Consider the following 19855-nt stretch of genomic DNA (forward strand, 5'->3'; position numbering starts at 1 on the left):
CCGAGCGAACATGAGAAAGTCAGCAGACGCCGGGTACCTCAGCTGCATACTGTCAGTCACTGGAAAGACTTAAAGACATTTCTCAGGAATCTTCTCTGACAGACAATGGAGACTAGATTTTTAGATGATTTTTTGAATCTTTAAATTAAAAAAAAAAAAAAAACCATTCAGGTTCATATATGATGAGTCCACAGTTACATGCAAAGTTACAGACTTAAGATATCTTCCACTTTAACTATAGTCTATGTAAACAATGTCCTCAATTTAACACTAAAGTAACTAAGTGGCAGGTAGGTAGGATGGCTGGTGGGGATATCTGTATGGCCAGTAATAGGATATTGATTTTCACATGCAATCTGCGTACCATCTCCTTTTTTAAGAAACAGGGGCTCTAAGACTGAATTTTGCTCTTATTCTTTGTTAAGAAAGGGCTGTATACTTTGCATGTGTGTCTTCATCAAGAAAATAAACTATACAAAAACTCCAGGGGACAGTGTTCTAAGGGTCAGTTGTACTAGCTAAGAACGGACACTGCCTGAAAATGAAGCTTAACTGGTCAGCTTCTCGAATACACAGACTAGACCTATCAGGTTTGCTGATAACAAGGCATCAAACTCTGACTCTAAACTGCCCTACACATAACACTCCATAGTATAATGCCTGATGCGAATCTCCTATAAAAAATAATATACAGAATAAGTCTATCTTGTGCTTCTTATTAAAAAAAAAAAAAAAAAAGGCCAAAAAGCATTCTGAATCAAAGCAGCCAGACAACTCCCCCAACTTCTTCTCCAAACCCTTTCCCTCCCGCAAACACCTACCACCAGATTCCTCTTTCCAAGGCAGGGCAGGGCTGGTGGACACTTCAAAGAACACTGAGCAGCCCAGACTCCCTTCCTTTATAGCTTTCATCCATCAGGTGCAACAGGACCGAGTGCTTGTTTAGTTCTTGTTCCTTTTATTTTTAAAATACAATAAAATTCTTTCAATATAAATATATCATTTCATTCAAAACTAGAAAAATACTATAACCTTCGTCACTGCCCAGCAGGAAAAGTTTGATTATTTAAAGAATCAGAAATCAGGTCTTGCACCAACATGTACCCAGTTTCAGTGTGATTTCAGACCTAGGAAACAAACGATTCTAGAAATTATAACGAGTCAAATACACCATGCTGATTGTCTGGCTTGTGGCCCAAAGTCAATGACATTGGAGTGGGTTGATATTTGACACCAAGACTACAATGGAATTGATATACAAACATTATATAAATTACTGTGGCTGATTGCAGAAACACATGAGATTTGTCTAGTGTTCAATGGCTAATAAGTTACTTGCTTCTGAAAAAAATAACTCAAGTCTGTTTCTTTTCCTGATTCAAGTGTGAAGTGCACAGCTCTCGGGAGTCCGCGGAACGCAGGGTGCCCAGCATTTTGTCCCAGTGTGTGAAATAAGGGGCAAAGTTGCAGTTGAACTGGGAGTGATGCAGATCGTGGTGAGCAACGCCCCCGTACCAGCCAAAGGGCACTAGTCTGTGAGTGGACCATGGGAAGTCATAGCCCGAATGGTCCTCCACCGACAGCCAGATGTTAACCACATGAAAGGTAAGGATGGTGAGTGGGTGACACTGCAGCATCGCCACGTTCAGCACGTCGAAGAAGGTCAGAGAAAACAGCTCCCAGATGCTCATGTACTGCGTGGCCAGCGCGAAGGAGGACGCGTTCTGGTGATGCACCTTGTGGAAGGCGCGGTACAGCCAGGGCACCTTATGGTGCAGCAGATGCCACGCGAAGATCTCAGTGTCGAAGAGCAGCAGGCAGATCAGGACGTGGCTCAGGAGCTGGAGGAACTCCGGGGCCTCCGGCGGCAGGAGCGCGGGACTGCGCGCCCAGTGTAGCAGCGTCACCGGGAACACGAACACCAGGTGCTGGTAGAGCGTCTGCCCCAGGCAGGGCAGCAGCTGCCTCGCGGACGGCGAGAAGTCGGGGTGGATCTTGTAGCGTCGTATCAAGGGCACCGAGGGACACAGGACGTCTAGCACCACGAATGGCAGGCAGAAGCCCACGTAAGTGATGATGGAAAAGATGACCGGGAAAAAGGGTGAGCGCGCGAACGCCTCCCCGGTCCTCATGGAGTCCCAGAGGGGCTGTAGGAGCAGTTGGCTGGAGCAGCCCTGGTCTCGGAGCTCCGAGCCGTTGTGGTAGCCCATGCTGAGACTGTGCCCCACAGTTACAGTCTTCCCAGTCCCGCCGACTTTTCTTAGGACCGCGGCCCCGCCCCCAGTGATGTCAGCGGTCCTTCCCTCTGTTCCCTGACATAGAATCCTGCTTAAATAGCACAAAACTGTGCGTTCGGTTGATGTCTCTGTCCTGTTTCACAGCTGCATTGAATCGCCTCTTCCACATACATGCATGCAGCGGCACTTGAAGCCAGTTTCCGAGCATACGGAGTTGTTTGCTCACTTTTAGGCTGACGTACTGTTGACACAGGAGTGAGCAATTCTGGCTTAGGGAAAGTCATCCGCCATCCCTGCTACAAAGTCGTGTGTTCATCACCACCAGAAAGTGCTGTTTCGCCACCGAAACAGAATTCTGAGTTATAAAGTGTCTGTTTTGAGTATGTCAAGACATACATCTACATCTTGGAGATCTTTGGGTGTGCTCACCTCACCCGAACAGCGCTCTTAATGGCTGTGCTGCAAACAGGTAGACTCCGTTACGAAGAGGGAACCGGGCTTCTTCCACAAAGGCTCCAAAAAGTAGCAGCCAGGCTCCAGTTAGCGCGGACGATCCTCCCCTCAGCTTAAAGTCCGGGAGTCCTGAACAGGAACATGATCATGCAAGATGTCCGGAGAGGAGGCAACCACTACCAGCCTTAGTGCTCCGGGATAGAGAATGGAGGATGCCTGCCTTATCACCCACTGAGGGGCTCTCGTTTGGGTCAATGCACCTCAAAGCCTGGTGGAGGCTGTGATCTATGCAACCCTACAGCCTCCCAGAAAGCCTGAGAAGTGCTGGAGATGTCCCATCTCCCCTGCCATTTCTTTGGAGGTTCCTTAGGCTCCGACTTCTTCCCAGCCCTCAATTTTTCCCTGCTCCACAACTCCTCAGCACCCTCTCAGATGCTGGGGCTGTGGGGCCAGAGACTGCGCACTGGAGGTCAGTACTGTGTCCTAGGAGAGCCCCAGGGAGTCCAGCACAGAAACATGTCCTGCGTTTTCCCTAGGTGACTAACATGTGGAACAAGAGACCCCAGAGGAAAGCCAGGGGCCATTCTCCCGGTTTTTCCTTCTTGTGTTTGTGTCCTGGAGGCGGCCCTTCTCTGCTGGCAGCTGACATAGTCTTATGCAAGCTTGCATTTTCCCGTATTATTTTCCAAGGGAAAACAGCCACAGTGGCCCCAGAAGCCTGCTGTAAGCCCCGAAGGACAGGCGGACTGCAGCCTCTGCCTACTCCCTGCCAGAGACCAGCTAAGAGTGTCACTTGTGATTTCACTTTCCTGGAGAGCTGGCTTCCCACCTCCATCAGGAATGAGACAGTGTTCCCATTACTGTGGCTCCACAGCTCTCCATCTAAGGGCTTAACACACAACAAAAGGAAATAAGACACACGTCATTTTAACTCTGTACTTCACAAGTAACAACTAGGATATTTGAAATTAAAATCAAATAAGATTTCTTACAAGCAGAAAAGCTATAAAGATATAAGGAATGAACACATATTGCAAAAACACAAAACAATAAATGGGCCTAACATATACCCAGAAAATGTGTGTGTTATTACAAACAGGTTCATTTTATATATATATATATATATATATATATATATATATGTTATGATATACATATACAATAGGCAAGTTCATAATTCAGACTGCCCATTTGCTATGTGTCCCAGAGTTATCACTGATGAAGGCATGTGCACATTCTTCATTCATTCTTTAGAGCCCCTAAACTGCAACTTTTAATCACATAGAAGTCTTTTTAGAAAGTAAAAATAATTGCATAAAACCTATTACAACCATTATGGAAATCAGTGTGGAGTTGTCTCAAAACAAAACAAAATACTACCATGTAAACTAGCTATATACTCCTGGCCATATAGCATCCATAACTTTTGATGTAAAAGAAGCACAACATGATAGAATTAGTTTTATAAAGGACTTACTAAGAGTCTTCTTAGAAAACATTGAGTCACACAAGTGGAATTTAGCTAAAGGAGTGCTTCCTTCAAAATACCCCAAAGTTAAGTAGCCTGCTAACCAGACCTTCAAAAGATAAGGGAAATTTAGGATGCTAGAATATAAATGACTACTGACCATAATTGGCCAGCCATTAGGCTTTGGTTCCCATGACAAAGAAGACAGCTGGCTGACTTATGACCAATTATTAAGCTCCAATTCCCATACCAAAGACATACCTCTAACAGACAGCTCATAGTGGGTACTGTCCTAAGTATCCACAAGTAAGGACACAACTGCCATTGAGTTCTGGTCTGCCATTAAGTCCCCTATGCTCTCATTAGGGAAACACAATTCTGTCAGGTATGCAAGATGACCCTTGGCAACAACTCTTTGAAAAAGAACAATACTATCCTACTTAAAACAACTCTGACAATACATAGTATCTTAGCTGTGTAAATTTCCTATTTGCCTAAGCAGCCAGACTTGCAGGTTCCCATCTCTGTTTAAGGATGACAGTGTATATAAAATGTGTATGCCTAAGCATCTATAAGCTAACAGATTCTTCAGTTGGAGGCTGGCTCTTCCTTCTTTTCTAAGTATGTGGAGTAATAATAAGGCGTATTATTTCCTTAACACTACCACAGACATACCCATTCATCCATGTTCATTGCTGCCCTATTCACAATAGCAAAGACACGGAACCAGCCTGGATGTCCATCAACAGGTGACTGAATAATGAAAGTGTGACATATGCACACAATGGAATTTGATTCAGCTGTAAAGAAAAATTAAATTTAGGGATTTGCAGGAATATGGATGGGGCCAGACAGTATAATATTAAACAAGGTGACACAAACTCAGAAGATAGCAGCTACATGTTTTCCTTACATATGGTTCCTAATGTGTAATGTGTGTGTGTATACATAAAGGGGGTAAACGAAGGTAAAGCCTAAAATCCTAGGAAAGATACCAAAAGAGGGGAAAAGAGGTGTTGAGGATGGTGTGGAGGGCAAAAAGGACATATGTGATCTGAAAACAGAAAAGAAGACTGAGGGAGGGTACAAGGGAGATTCAGGGGAAGTAAAGAAATGGGCGCAATGAGAAAGAATCTACTAAAATGCACTTTATTAGAACACACCACAATGACATCTAATGCCTTGTATGCTAATGTTTTAAAGAAAAAGCTATAAACTCACTAAAGTCCTCAAAAAACAAGGAAAAGAAAGAAGGGAGGGAGGGAAGGAGGGAGGGGGAGGGAGGGAGGGAGGGAGGGAGGAAAGAAAGAAAGAAAGAAAGAAAGAAAGAAAGAAAGAAAGAAAGAGAAAGAGGAAAGGAAAGGCTGCAGTGTGCTTGGGAATGTTACTATGATCTCCTGGTCTGTCTGCCATTGATGAGATGGGGTAAGAAATAGCTTTGAGCTTCTTGACAGGCAACACATAAGAAGGAAAGAGGATAGTTGTTGTTTTTTTTTTTTTTTTCCTAGTGTTTCCCCACAGGGAAACAAAAGGCGGGGGCAGGAGGGGACAGATCCCCAGCCTCCCTATTGGTGGGTTTCTTCCCGTTAGACAGTAATGGACTCCTTATTTCCTCTCACATGCCCATGCTGTTTTCATCTTCACTTTTAGGGCAACTTAGGAAGGTTCTTCTTTCTTGTCCCTGATAAATGTAGCCCTTCTCTTGAAGCACATCTCCAGGAAGAGGGAAGATTTGGGGTTTGTTGAAAAAATAAAACAGCTAAAACTCCTCCCTCACTTTTGGCCACTCGAGGACCCCACAGGACTAGCAGAGCTCACTGTCTCAGAGTTACAAATGTGTTATGCCCAGAAGACTTATCCAGGTTCCTTCAGGCACACATTGTTCCTGGCTTCTGCTCTCACTGTCATGCTTGGATGTGTTCGATCTGCTTGCACACTATAAAAGGTGGGTGGCATGGCTTGATTTGCATTTAACTATTCTCTGTGCTGTCAAGACTTTATGCTTCCAACCCAAACCAACTCATCTTAATTCTATTTCAGTGGTTCTGTTGTCTGCCATTATTGGTCTCCACGTGCTTATGGCATCAAACCCTGTGAAGCAAAACCGGAGAGCCAGGCCTTCAGAATGCCCTCTCCCCATGGCCCTGCACCTCAAGGCATGCCAACGAACAGCTGTCCTCCTGCAGTTCCTGAGTGTGGAGCACACAGGACAGATATTTTTGTCCAACATAGAGATACGACTATCTCAAGGAGTCTCTTGGTTAAAGTCTTCACAGCCTGATGCCAAAGAAGGAGGCATAATATCATAGATGACTAAACAGAACTTAATGAACCAGAACAAAGTTGAGTCTTGTATGGCATTTGCTAAAGTGGAGACTTTTCTTGAATTCACTGGGCATATACCTTCTGGACTTTCTGCAAACCCAAGAATGTAATAGCTTCTAAGTGAGTAGATCTTTTAGAATAAGCATGCTAGGACCTATTCCCACAAGGCCAAGAACCTCCCTCCCCAGTTTCTCACTCTTTCTAACTTGACTTGTTCTCTCTCTCTCTCTCTCTCTCTCTCTCTCTCTCTCTCTCTCTCTCTCTCTCTCTTCTACCACCCCCCATATCCATGTGAACATGGAACCTGGAGCCCAATACACACCAGACACTCACTTTGTCACTAACCTCCAACTCCCCCCATCCTAACCATAGTATTCTGTATGTAAAGAATGTTCAGAAGATACTGCATGTCCATTTTAGAAGATATCAACTCAAATTTGAAGATAAAAACAGGCAAATAGGCTTCTATATTTCTGTATTTATTAATTTTTATGTATTTATTGTGGAACACTAGTAGATGCAGTTTGGGTCTGATCTTCAGGGACATTTGCCCACATGAGTGAGTGTTTTGTGATTTCACACGATATTAGGACTTTGGCCACACTATATCTTGTACTTTTCCATTTGATTTAGACTTCCTCTTTATCATTTTCATCCTGGCCTGAGCCCCCTAACAGCCTTCAAAGACAAGAATTCTTTCTCCTCCAGTTATTCTCAGAGTCCGAACATAATTAACTCTGTCTCAACTATTATTTGGTACCAACTCACCCAAAGTCTTCTCTGGGGAGTCCCACCAAGAGAGCAGGTGGCTAGGCAAAGCCTGATGCTAACAATATGTTCTTTTCCAATGCGTTTGGTGGTTTCTTTTCTCTCCCGATGGGACAATCTGGACAGCTATCTGACTGAAACAGCTCTCTTTCGATATCAGAGATTAACAGCAGGACCCAAAGAGGTTGGCTGACCTCAAAGATCAAAATATGACTTCACATTCCGAAGATGAAAGATTGAAAGAACCAGTCTCAGATAGGTCAAGAGTAGCTAGGGCTAAAGAGGAAGTTACAGCTGAAGTTACAGTTAGAATCTTGAATCTAATCAAGAGTTAGATTCAGCCAGTTCTTAGCCAGGGTTGCTCTCAGAAGGAGTATTGAATCTGCTTTTATGTAGTAATTTTCAAAAGATTCAAGGACCACTAATTAACCTTGATAAACAGCAGACAATAGTAGATGTTGATGAAGAAGCAGGGGATGTTAGCTCTCCATGCATGCCAGCCCCCTGCCCCAGAGTTCCCTTGATGCCCCTGACAACCCAGATAGTGATGCATATGGTTTTGATTTATCCTGTGTTGTATAAGTCAGTAGTGTCCATGCTGTTGGAACTGTCATCAGGCGCTCTGAAGCAGTCAGACATATACAATCGTTCCTAATCAAAAAGGCATACTAAGCCTGTAAATAGAGAAAATATCACCAGCCCTGTACTCTTCCCTGATCAAATAGGTTGCCACAGCGATCAAAGCTTTAGGAGAAGGCTTAAGAACTCCAGAACACATAGCTTAAACCTCGCCAAGTCCATTTTTATAGTGAAATTGACACAAGAGGTTTCATTTGGCTAGTTTGGAAATAGACTTGAAATCCGAACCAAGCACAATACAACAAACACTGCTGAATGGTGACTGGCAATTTTTCACCAGAATACGCCCTTAAACTACCTTCCATGCATCACAGTAAATCAGAGTGGCTTCTAGTCTTAAAAATCTGTAAATTATATATTGTATAAAATACATTAAAGAATAAATGATAGGGGCCGGAGAGATGGCTCAGCATTTACGGGCTTGAAGAGGACCCCTGTTCAGACTGGGATCAGCCACCTACACTCACATGAGCACTTACAACTGTGGCAACTCTGGTTTCAGAGTGTCTGATGCCCTCTTCTGGCTTCCTAGGGCACTAAATACGTGCAATGCACTTACATACATGCAAGCAAAACACTCAGATATAAAACAAAAACAAATCTTTTTTTAATGACAAAATATCCAATTACTGTCTATTTTAAACTTCTTCATTTATCAATCAACATCTTTAGTGGTCACAAACACAAAATAATCTTCATTGTTTGACAATGAAATCAATAAATATTGGTACTTAAGAGTGTGAGACTTCAGTTAAAGCCTTTTCTACTGCCCAACTACCCAATTTTCAAATCACATTCGGGGGAACAGCTACTCCTTGAGAACATTTTCAGATGTTATTCATTATACAAAAACTAATCATTGTCCTGGCTAGAACTTACCACAGCCACAGCCCCACCCATTATCAAATTACCAACTGGCTCAAGAAGCTTCCTAAGAGGACCATCCAGAGAAAGCTCTCTCAAAAGCTGTTGTGGGAGCAGGGTTTGGTGATGAAAACTTGTAGTCTCAGCGTTCAGATGGGGAAGCAGGAGAACTACAAGTCCCAGGCCAGCCTGGGAAAAACAGTGAGATTCGCACAACAAAACAAAGCCGCAAAGGGAGGCTGGCAAGATTTACAAGCAAAGTCAAGAGCGTCCTCTTGTGGGTATGAGAAATAGTGATTTATTTTCTCCCCCTTCATTCTCCATTCTTCATTTATTTCCCCCACAAGACTACATCTTAGAGAAGGGTCACAAATAGACAGGTGATAATACAGTTGATCTCAGCCAAAAGGCTACAGGGATCTAAAGATCCCAAGGAGGCTGAATATTAACTTCTCCTCTCCATAGGCTGCAGGCTTGTAGAGATCTTTACATTGTCAACATAGGACTTGGTAAAGCCAGTTGAAAAGCCCCAGGGAGGCCTCACCAAACTGTCAGAGGGTTTCTAGGGGCAGCAGGCTCAACTCACAGATACCAAGACAAACTAAGTATACCATAAAACAGGGTGGGAGCACAGCTCAGTAGTGGAGTCCTTGCCTAGAACACACAAAGGTGGTCCCGGGGGGGGGGGGGGGGGGCAACAGAGGCTTATGCATCCCGGACAAGAGACCACAAATGGAGGCAAACAGGCAGGAGGAGCCAATGTGACAAGAGCAGCCGAGTGGTATCTGCACCGTCAGACTACTCCACCCACTTCTCTTTAGTTCCCAGTGCAAAGTCTGAAAAGAAGACAGAGAATGGACGGGTGGAAAGTACAGCGCGCACCACTGCTCATCCTGCCATCTGGCGGCTGTGTGGAGGAACTGGGTTAGCCACGCACTCTCAAGGACACCTGGGAGGCCCTTTAACAGCAGCCACAGCTGGAAAGACCAAATTACTTATGGCCCTCCCTAGAACACTCTCCACACTTCTGGGGGAAATGACAGCTAATGATTCCAACTCACTGCCCCTTTCTTTCAGCTCTGTATTTCGTTGGCAAAACCTGTTTGCCTTGGTCAAAGGAGAAAGAAGGGCTCCTGGAGGGAACCTGTGGCCACGGAGGAGGGTGACTGCAGGAGGCAGCCCCATTGCTTTGAATACTTCAGTCCTTTCCGAGGCTGTGAGGAAAAACCACTCAGAGGTTGTGCCAGTTATGGACTATGTTAGTGAAGTTTCCAAGGAGAGGAATGAGAGTAGAGGAAAAGTCCTGAGTCGTGCCAAAAAAACCAAGCATAGGCTAGCCATTAAAAAGCAAATACCGCCACACTATTGTTCAGCCTGGGAGGCTGAGATTTATTGAAAAGTTTAAGTATGAACCTTTAAAATGTTACAAACTTGTATCATTCCGCCTGCATGTATGGGCCAATATCAAGTAATATTGCTGTATCTAAGTTAACTAGGTCTGAAAACTTATCAACCAGCTCTTCGGCTGACAATAGACACATCAGTGCAGGCAAAGCGGACAGACTTGGGCTTCCTGCACAATATTGCGCATACAACACTGGTTTTCAAGATAGAATTCCTGAGTTGAACTTTGACCTGAAAACACTCAGTTCATTTTCGTGAAAATGAGGCAGGTCACTGGTCACAGGCAGCCAGCCTTGGCTTCATGCAGACACCACCATTGCAGCCACATTCACTTCTGGAAGATCAGTGGTTTGTCCCTTCACAGGATGCTTCTTCACAGAAAAGTGATCTGATGGGCAACCACATAAGAGCACACACAGTTGAGTGTATTGATCTTCAAAGTATTTACAACAGTTTTTTGGTTTGTTTTGTTTTTTAAATCAGTGCAATCTGCTTTTCAAGATTCCTGACCTTTTTTTAAATTTTATTTATTTATTTTTTGGCTTGGCTTGGCTTGGCTTGGCATGAAAAATCTGAATATTTGTTAAACACTTGTTATTGAGGTTTGATAAAATTGAAAAGAGAATATTTATTCCTGGCAAGGCTGGGATAACACTGGATTTGACCAGGTAGTTAGCGCACAAAAACGTGCAAAATGTTGTTTAGACAGGTAAACACAGGATATGTTGAGCATCTAAGGCAAGAAGATTAGAATTGAGTACTTTGGGTTTTTTCCCTCTGTCTTTGGTTTTTTGAGATGAAGTCCCACTCACCAGATAAGCCCTAAATCTAACAGTAGTCTTCCTGTCTCAGTCTCCCAAGTGCCATGTCAAGCCCAGAACAGGGTACTTTTCATACTGTGTTCAAATGAGAGACAGGTTTATTTTTGCTAACAAACGACAGCTTGAAGTGTCTTCTGTGAGCTCACTTGTGTTGGGTGGGAATAGAAAGGTAATTGAGTAGCTTTCAAATTACAGAGGGGTTGGCAAGAAAGCTCTGTGGGTAAAGTGCTTGTTCCACAAGCATGAGAACCTGAGTTTATAGCCCTAGAATCAATATAAAAATGCTGGGTGGCGCATCATGTGCCTATAACCCCAGCACTGGTGAGAGCGAAGTTAGAGACAGGCAGATCCTGGAGGCTCATTGGCCAACCAGTCTAGCAGAAATGGCATGCTCGAGGTTCAGCAAGAGACCCTGCCTCAAAAAATAAGATGAAGAGTATCTGAGGAAGATAACCTCCACACAAGGCAGGTCTGGCCCGCACAGCACACACCTATGCATGTATAAGTGGCACACATACACCAAAAACAATTGTAAAAAGTAACAGAATGATTCCAATGACGTTTTCACATATCACCCATACTTTTTAAAGACTTAGAAAGACATCACTGGTTGTTAATCATAATAAAATTAGACAACTAGCATGCTTCTTACTAACTAGAGAGCACTGGACATCTTCAAAGTCATAATTTGCTTCCATATTAAAAAAAAAGATCTAGGCAAGGAAAACACAAGCATTTTACAGAAATTAAGCAAACATCTTTTTGCCCTATTAAAGGGTACATACCTCAAGTCTGGCTTTCACTGGTATTTCCTCAATAGACTGACTATTTCATTATACATCCTCCAGGGGGCATCCAAACCCCAGAGAAAATCCAGATGTTCCCACTCAGGAATGTGCTTGTGGTACACCAAGTTGGGGATCTGAGTCAGTAAGATGTTGATGTCACTGGCGTCTGCCAGCCAATCTCGGTCCCCACTCCACAAAGCAGTGGGTATAAGCATCTCTCTCAAGTCATACAGAGGAGGGTAACTCTGCAAGAAAAAAAAGTTTCATGGAAACCTATGTAATTGTTCTTGTTGTAGTTTTATAAATGTTATAAAATTATAATAAATGCAATCTCCATTGAAAAACAAATGTCTAGTAAGTCTGATCTGAAATTAAAACAAATAAACAGACAAAACCCCACACATTTTGAGAATCACTTTCCTGTTTTTCAGGCAGTCATGACAAGGAAAGAATTGGAGCTGTGGACATGATCCCCTGGGCCACACAGTAGGGACCACTTAATCCTCATTGATCACCATGTATCCCTAGATGTGGACACAAGGACCCAACTGAGCAGGAAGGAGCTCTGTGTTCAGATCCTCCTAATTCTCCCCCGGAATGTGAGAAAAGCCGCACAAACCCTCCATGGTGCAATTTTCTAAACTTTAAATCACCAACACAAAGGGCTACTTCAGGAACTAAGAAAAACAGAAAGATTTTCATACTTCAGGGAACTCGGGGCTCAAACATGGGAAATTTATTTGCACAGAGAAGAAGAGGCTTAAGCCCTGTAATATGTCTGAGGTCTCACCTCCAGCAAGCCACCAACAGCCCAGGGCGTCCTGGTTCTAAAGTGCATGCTTATGAGCCTACGGAATCCCAGTGGCTCCTTATCTACAACCAGAGAGGATGGGGACAGGAGACCTGCACCATTCCACCACTGACAGGTCTGGAAAGATCTGAGTGGACTGAGAGAAAACACCTATCCCATTCTGCTGACAACATTCCTCTGGTAGCTGAGCCCAACCAAGTTCTGGAAACCCAGACTGGCTTCTTTGGTAAGTTTTCAAATCTCATTTTAATTAAAAGTTTTACCTGGTTATAATGAAAATAATTCTTGTCACTGCTTCCCCAGTCAAAAGCTTGAAACTTATGGTATTTAACAACCTAAAAACAATAAAATTTGGAGGGAAAAAAAGTTAGCAGACACTGAAGTTTAAGATAATATCATAGGTTGCTAGAGTCTGTCAGGTCTTCAGAAATCACGTTATACCCAAATCCAGGTTTATTCATCATTCCAAATTTTATATATATAAATAAATACATATGTATGTGTATAAATATATATAAATTTTGGTAGGGGAATTGAGACAGAGTTTCTCTGTGTAACAATCCTGGCTATCCTGAGACTCACTTTGTAGACCAGGCTAGCCTAGAGCTCACAGAGATCCACCTGACTCTGCCTCCTGAGTGTTGTGATTAAAGGCCTGCACCACCACACCCAGCTCCAAATCATTATTTGAAATAAAATTAAAACAGTGCTCTGGCTTCCTTTACTCCATGACTGAATTTCCAACTGGAAATGCTATGACCAGTAGGGTTACCCCCATGAGATGAACTTTATCTGTGTGGACATTTTACACTAAAATTTGCTCCTTAGGCTTTCTCAAAGAGGTAGTGATTTTACTTGGAGATGTACATGCATAACTGATATTTCAGACTGTGATCAGCTACTGTATGTACAGCAGTGGTCCGGTAAGGCTGTATCACTAAATGACATTATAACTATCACAGTTCGTGTTCTGTATACTCTATGATGTTCAAACAATGACACTGCTTAGTGAAATGTTACCCAAAGTGTATACCTCTCCTTAAGAAATAACTGACTACACAAACATAAGGTTATGTTTTTGTCTATCATACTTATCTATATGTATTATTTTGATTTTGATTATCTAGATTTTGAGAGAGTATACATGTGTACACGTGTGTGTGTGTGTGTGTGTGTGTGTGTGTGTGTGTGTGTTTTACACTCACTTGCATATGCATGGAGGCCAGAGGTTGATTTTGTGTATTTTCATCAGTCTCTCTCTCTCAATCTTGCTTCTTGACACAGGATCTCTCTGAGCCTGGAGCTCACTGATTGGCTAGGCTGGCTGTCCAGTGAGCCCCAGAAATTTTTCCTGTCTCCTCATCCCTAGCACTGGGATTACAGGCATCTGCCACAGCACCCTGACATCAAACTCAGATCCTCGTGCTTGTATGCAAACATTTTTGCCAACTGAGTAATCCTCCCAACCCCATTTGTTCATGTTTTAATGACTTATTAACTGAACATTTTTCTTCAGACCTGGTACACAGCACTAAATTTTTCTGTATGCCACCACAATTTTAACTAGTGATACTACCACTATGAAACAACAAGAGTATAATATGAAGATATCAACAAAAATTCATTTATTTGTGAAATGTCAAACAATACACGTTCATTTTTCCCTTAAATGCCCAAATTTAAATGGATTAAACCCAAAATTGTCAAGTCAAGGGAACTGTAAATTGTTCATTTTGACCACATGATGGGATCTGGCTAAGAAAAAAAGCATACAAACAAACAAAACCAGACATCCTTTGTCAGACATGTTCTTGGTAGTTGTAAAGTTTCAGTTCGCATCAACTACATCATAACATATTTCTTTTTGATAGGGTAAAATCAGTGTAAGATTAGACACTACAGGGAATTGCCACACTAGACATGCTTAGCATCCATTTTTGCCATTGCAGGCGACAGGTGTCAAAATACTTGTGACATACTGAGCAAAATACAGACAGATTTACAGCTCCTGTGGCTGCATCCACTTCTACCTCTAACTGAAAGAGCTAATGCCCCAGTGCAGCCTGTACCCCCACGGTAGGTAGGTTTTCGTTTAGTACACTGTCACATGTCACACATGTGTACGAAGTACCAGGTGAGTAGGAAATGGTTGTAGCTCAGCCTGAGTTTAGTGTGTTCAGTGTCACCTAGGACTTCAAGTGACCAACACTGTTTTTCAAAACTTAATCCAATGTACATTTTTTTCCAACAAAAAGCAGCAAGTTTCAAACAGTAGATGACATCAGAATGATCTAAGGTAGTTATTAATATGCAGATCCTAGGAACACATTCAGAATTCAGATCCTGGATGGATGTGGGATAGGCCCAGGAATCTATTTTATCAGTATCCTCAGTAGTGTGGCTAACACTGCAAAGCTAGGTGAGGACAGGCCTCTTCCAAGAAGAGTAAGTACCCAGGCTCTAGTCAGCGGTTGGGAGGGGAGAGACAAGAGGTGGGCCCTGGTTATAAGCTTGTCAGATTTGGCTTGGAGGTTGCTATGGTCAATCTTGATTGTCAATTTGACGAAATTTGGAATCAACTAATGACACCTCTAGACATGTCTGTGTCTGGGAGGGTGTTTCCAGGAAGGCGTGTCTGAGGAGGATGGGAGATCTACTCTGCATAGGTGGCATTCCATGGATGGGACTGAATGAAGAGGAAAATGAGCCAAGCACCTGTATCATTTCCTGAGGCCATCTGACAAGTACCAAGGCCATCTCAAGAGCCCAGGGGGAGAGCAGTAACAAGAAAACACCAGGCAACGGCCTGACAAAGTACCTCCTGTATTGACAGAGGGAACACCCCAGGGAACAGAAGGGCAAAGGGCACAGTGCCCTCTCCACTGAGTCATGGGTTTGGAAAATGCTGAAATCCCAAGGTCAGCTTGGCCAGAGAGTAATGTTATGGCTCTCGGCCTACAGTCTCTAACCCTGGCCAGCTGCTTAAAGGGGCAGATGAAAGGGGCTAGAATCAGGGCAGATGTTGGGGAGCAGCCAATCCAGCTGCTCTCTCCCAAACCCAGTGCCCAGTGGGGGCCCGTGGACACTGAGGACAAAGGAAGACCTTAGTGTGATGATGACATAGCATGGTCTCAGGGAAGCCAGTTTCAATGTGGCCAAGGGCCCCTGAGAGGCCAGGCAGAGTGGTTACTTGTGAACTGCTGAAGCATGGGGCATACCACACATGGGCTGCTGGTGGCCACTATGCTGACAAGTAGCTCACTACCTGCCTTCAGAGTGCCTCAGCCAGCCAGCAGACATCTTTGGGAATGCATTGATTTCTGAGGTGACAGAAATGAGGCCTTTTTGAGACATGTCCAAATAGAGAGGTAAAATGTTCACACGTGTCAGTGGGTTAGTATGAGAACATATGAAGAAAACAAATGATCACATACTAAAATATACATAGGATTTACAAGGACCTGAAAGAAGGGCATTTGTGAATTTGAGAGCCTCCCAAGGTCTAAAGCATCTTGTTTAAGTGGTAAGTGTGTGCTGCAATCATAGCATGGACAACTTGCATTCTGGGGACCCCTCTTCTAAGCCACAAAAATCCCTGTCACCTGACATCTAGCTTTCCTGACACAACAGTAACCTAAGAGGAGGCTCCTTAATGAGAAGCCTGGAGAAGGCAGTTCACGTCAGCCAGTGTCTCAGACCATGCTTCTTCAGACAGTGCTCCGAGGCAAGAAAGGAAGTCAGTGTGGCACCCGTCAGGGTCCTGCACACTTGGCTAGTAGAAGCTGATGGACAGGTTTTCTAAAAATAAAGATCCTTCTGAATAAAAGAGACTGAACTACTGATAAATACGATAAGGATAATCTCAAAATCATTATGTTGAGAAAAACAGCCAGATAGAACTAAACAAATACATTTGACTGTACAGCTCTATTCATATGAACTCCAGAAAAGGCAAAACAGACTGTAGTGAAAGAAAGCAGATCGGCTGCTATGGGGAAAGGATTTTCCTAGGAACATGAGGGGACTTTTGGAGGTGGCAAGTATGTTTCCTATCATATTTGAGGCAATGGCAATACAGGTTATGCCAAAATGTATCAAGCTGTACAATGTAAATAGCACTGTCATGTATATTGCAATAAAAATGCAAAAATAAAAACCCAAAGTACAGAGTCTCCAGTGCAAATGAACTAGAACCTCTGTGAACACTGTGGAGTCTGTTTTCAGTTTTTTAAAGTTTTTATTTGTTTCTTTTGTGTACATGATGGAGGGAGAACACGCACTTGTGAAGAACAGAGGACAACTTTTTGGCAAGCTGGTCCTCTCCTTCTACCTGGATGTTAGTTCTGGGGTTGATTACAAGTTGCCTGGCTTCCACAGCAAGCACTTTATCTGAGCCATCTTGCTGACCCATAGGTTTTATTTTATTTTTTAAAATACCTTACTTATTTCAGTTTATTTATGTATGGTGTGTGTTTGTGTGTGTGCACGTATGTGCTCACACACGCAGGCACATTATACATATAGAGGTCAGAGGACAACTTGGAATACATTTTGTCCTTGGACCTTGTAGGTGCCAGGGATCAAACTCAGGACATCAGCCTTAGCAGCAAGTGCCTTTATCCACTGAGCCATCTCCTAGTCCCATATATTTCACATCTGGGATGAGGTTAGCTGGAAAAGACCATTCTCAAAACTGTGCTCTAAGGTAGAAGTAAGTCCTCCCTCATTGTCCAGTGGGGAAGGGGAAGCCAGTTGTAAAGCCATTGGTAGGAGAAAAAAATAGTTCCCTTCTTTTAGAAATGATTCTACCTAGAACTGCTTCTTTGTGAAATGATTCAGCAAGAGACATCAAGTACATACAGAGACATTTCCTACCTCAAATGTGTACTTACTATCAGTGTAGGATCATTAGAATAATTTTATTTCCATTTTAAGATACTTTTCTTTTTGACCAGTATGTGAACTCTAAATGCTCTCCCACTGACATACACAGCTTATGTGATGAAATGATCAAAATTCAATTTTAAACTTAGCAACTCCCATTATCATACATGATTGCTTTGGCTCTGGTTCATCCACTGATGTTCCGGGCACGATGTGTTTGTGGGTTAGTGCTTAAATGACAACTTCTACCTCTGGAGAATCATATTTTATCAAACATGAAGTAAAGTAAATCTGGTATACAATAAAAAAATGAGGGGCATAGGAAAGGAATATATAATCTGAGGTGGAAATTAAGGATAAGAAGTGAGGGAGAGAAGACAGCAAACCTCTGCCTGACCATGTCAAGTGAGGCCACGCCCAACAGTGTGTATCACGAAGGATAACTGAAGTACCCCAACTTAGTGACAAGCACCCAGGACTGTACGAAGGAAACAGATCCGATTTTTTGTTTTTGTTTGGGAAAGGCATGCAGAGGCTGCTCTGGGAATCCATGGCTTTTCCAGTACCAACTTTACTCAACACTGACTTTACACGCGCCCATCTGTACCTGTGGCATGCTTACCTGTCCCCAGTGTAATACGTTTTGCACAGACGTTCCTGCAGGACAGTGTGTTGTGTACACTTCCACTCTAGACTGAAAGATGAATGTGATGAGTTAGAGAATGAAAAGAATGAAAACTGTGTTAAGCTGATATTCACCAACACATTTTCCTCTTCAAAAGATAAAATAATACTAATCTATACATAGTCTTTCAGAATATTAATCTCTCAGAGGTCAGAATATATCTGACTACAAATACATGCAATAAAAATACACACACCTGCAGAGTGCAGAAAAGGCAGCAGTGAGGTAAATGCAAAGGGGTACAAGCTGCAATCACAGGTCATTTTTATCTTCTTAATGCTTTCCTAAAGTTCCAAACTTTACAAACTTAAAGTCTTCCTTTAATCATTAGGAAGAAATAAAAATACTACTTTTTAAAAAGTCTCTACCACCTTCATTGCAGGATATTTTGTGGGGGGCAGGATCTGACTAGGTAGCTCCAACTTGAACTTCAAGTCCTCCTGGTTTAGTCCCCCAAGTGCGTGGGTTACAGACTATACCACCACACCTGCCTTTTCTCCAGAATTTTAAAGCCCATTTTCAGAACTCAACACTCTAAAATAGAAATACATTTAGAAACACAAGCATAAGCCAGAGACTTATACTTCATAACAAGCATAAATACATATGTATAGATAAATATATGCTAATGTGTGTAGTATACATCTCTGAGTATATATGTATATGATACTCCAGATTTAAACACGCATAGCTTTTTTAAAAGAACACATTTGTAGAATAAATGCCATATAAATATTATGACTTGTGACCAATCCACACATTAATGTTTTCTATATAGGTTCTGTGTAGAAAGCTGACAGGAATGAGCCCAAAGGCAGCAGCAGATGGCACCACTTGCTAAAGTTGATTGTTGTGTTTCTTTTTGTTGTTGTTGTTGTTTTGTTTTGTTTTGTTTGTTTTCTCAAGACAGGGTTTCTCTCTGTAGCTTTGAGCCTATCCTGGAACTCACTCTGTAGACCAAGCTGGCCTTGAACACACAGAGATCCACCTGGCTCTGCCTCCCGAGTGCTGGGATTAAAGGAGTGTGCCACTACTGCCCGGCGATTTTAATGTTGTGTTTCTTAAATGAAAGACTATAATGTCTGGGTCCAGGGCTGCATCTCTCATACAAATTAGCACATCCATAAATAATAACTGACAGCTGAGATCAAGTCTCGGTGTCATTGGACATACTATATTTAAATTCTTCTCATTGAAGCCACAGATAAGAAAGAAGACATTTGTGCAAAGCTCCCTCATGACAACGTGGGTGCAAACGTGAGTACTCAGCCATTTCAGCACTGCGTTCTGGGGAAAAAACTGTCTGTGTCCAAACAAGTCCTGTAAAATAAAAAGAAACCCAAGAATTGGGTCAGCATTGCAGTCTGATGTTCCAGCTTCAACATCCCTTTAGACGTACAGACATATAAGGTTCTCCACAAGGGGCCTCCAGAGCACAATGGCAATCAACCAACATTCAAGCAAGGAACCTGTGAGATATTTCTAGACCAAATCAGATGTACTTAGAGACATGTACTTAAGTTCCCAAAATGAAAAGACAGAGGCAGAAAACTACATAAGTTTATAGTAGACTATTATAAAGGGAGATGACCATGACCATTTGTTGAAGGGATCTTCCCAGTTGTTTAGGCTCTGACCAAGTATGTTTCCCTCTAACCCAATATTAGCCAAATCTAGGCCCCCTGCAGGCTGTTTACTGTTTGTTTGT

The 19855-nt window shown here is 42.8% G+C and overlaps 2 protein-coding genes across 3 annotated transcripts in view; both read right to left on the bottom strand.

The window, feature by feature from the left end:
• Positions 1 to 957: 957 nt before the first annotated feature.
• Positions 958 to 2225, bottom strand: Ch25h (cholesterol 25-hydroxylase). Its single transcript, XM_036166992.1, has one exon. The coding sequence runs from the start codon at positions 2208 to 2210 to the stop codon at positions 1356 to 1358; it is 855 nt and encodes a 284-aa protein (XP_036022885.1). The 5' UTR covers positions 2211 to 2225; the 3' UTR covers positions 958 to 1355.
• Positions 2226 to 3519: 1294 nt separating this feature from the next.
• Positions 3520 to 19855, bottom strand: part of Lipa (lipase A, lysosomal acid type) — a 38795-nt gene continuing 22459 nt past the window's right edge. The window contains exons 7-11 of one of the 2 annotated variants that reach the window (XM_036166982.1): positions 19321 to 19467; positions 18085 to 18156; positions 12842 to 12913; positions 11765 to 12012; positions 3520 to 3579 (exon numbers count right to left, since the gene is read on the bottom strand). In XM_036166982.1, the coding sequence (XP_036022875.1) occupies positions 11779 to 12012; positions 12842 to 12913; positions 18085 to 18156; positions 19321 to 19467 (525 nt within the window). In that variant the 3' untranslated portion in view covers positions 3520 to 3579; positions 11765 to 11778. Of the gene's footprint in view, positions 3580 to 10114; positions 10547 to 11764; positions 12013 to 12841; positions 12914 to 18084; positions 18157 to 19320; positions 19468 to 19855 lie in introns of those variants that run through there. The other variant, XM_036166973.1, reaches the window with a different exon arrangement.

The sequence above is a fragment of the Onychomys torridus genome, chromosome 1 (genome assembly GCF_903995425.1).
Source record: "Onychomys torridus chromosome 1, mOncTor1.1, whole genome shotgun sequence".
NCBI classification, from domain to species: Eukaryota; Metazoa; Chordata; class Mammalia; order Rodentia; family Cricetidae; genus Onychomys; species Onychomys torridus.

Coding starts and splice junctions, on each gene's coding strand:
- Ch25h (XM_036166992.1), bottom strand. CDS start 2,210: ATGGGCTACCACAACGGCTCGGAGCTCCGAGACCAGGGCTGCTCCAGC.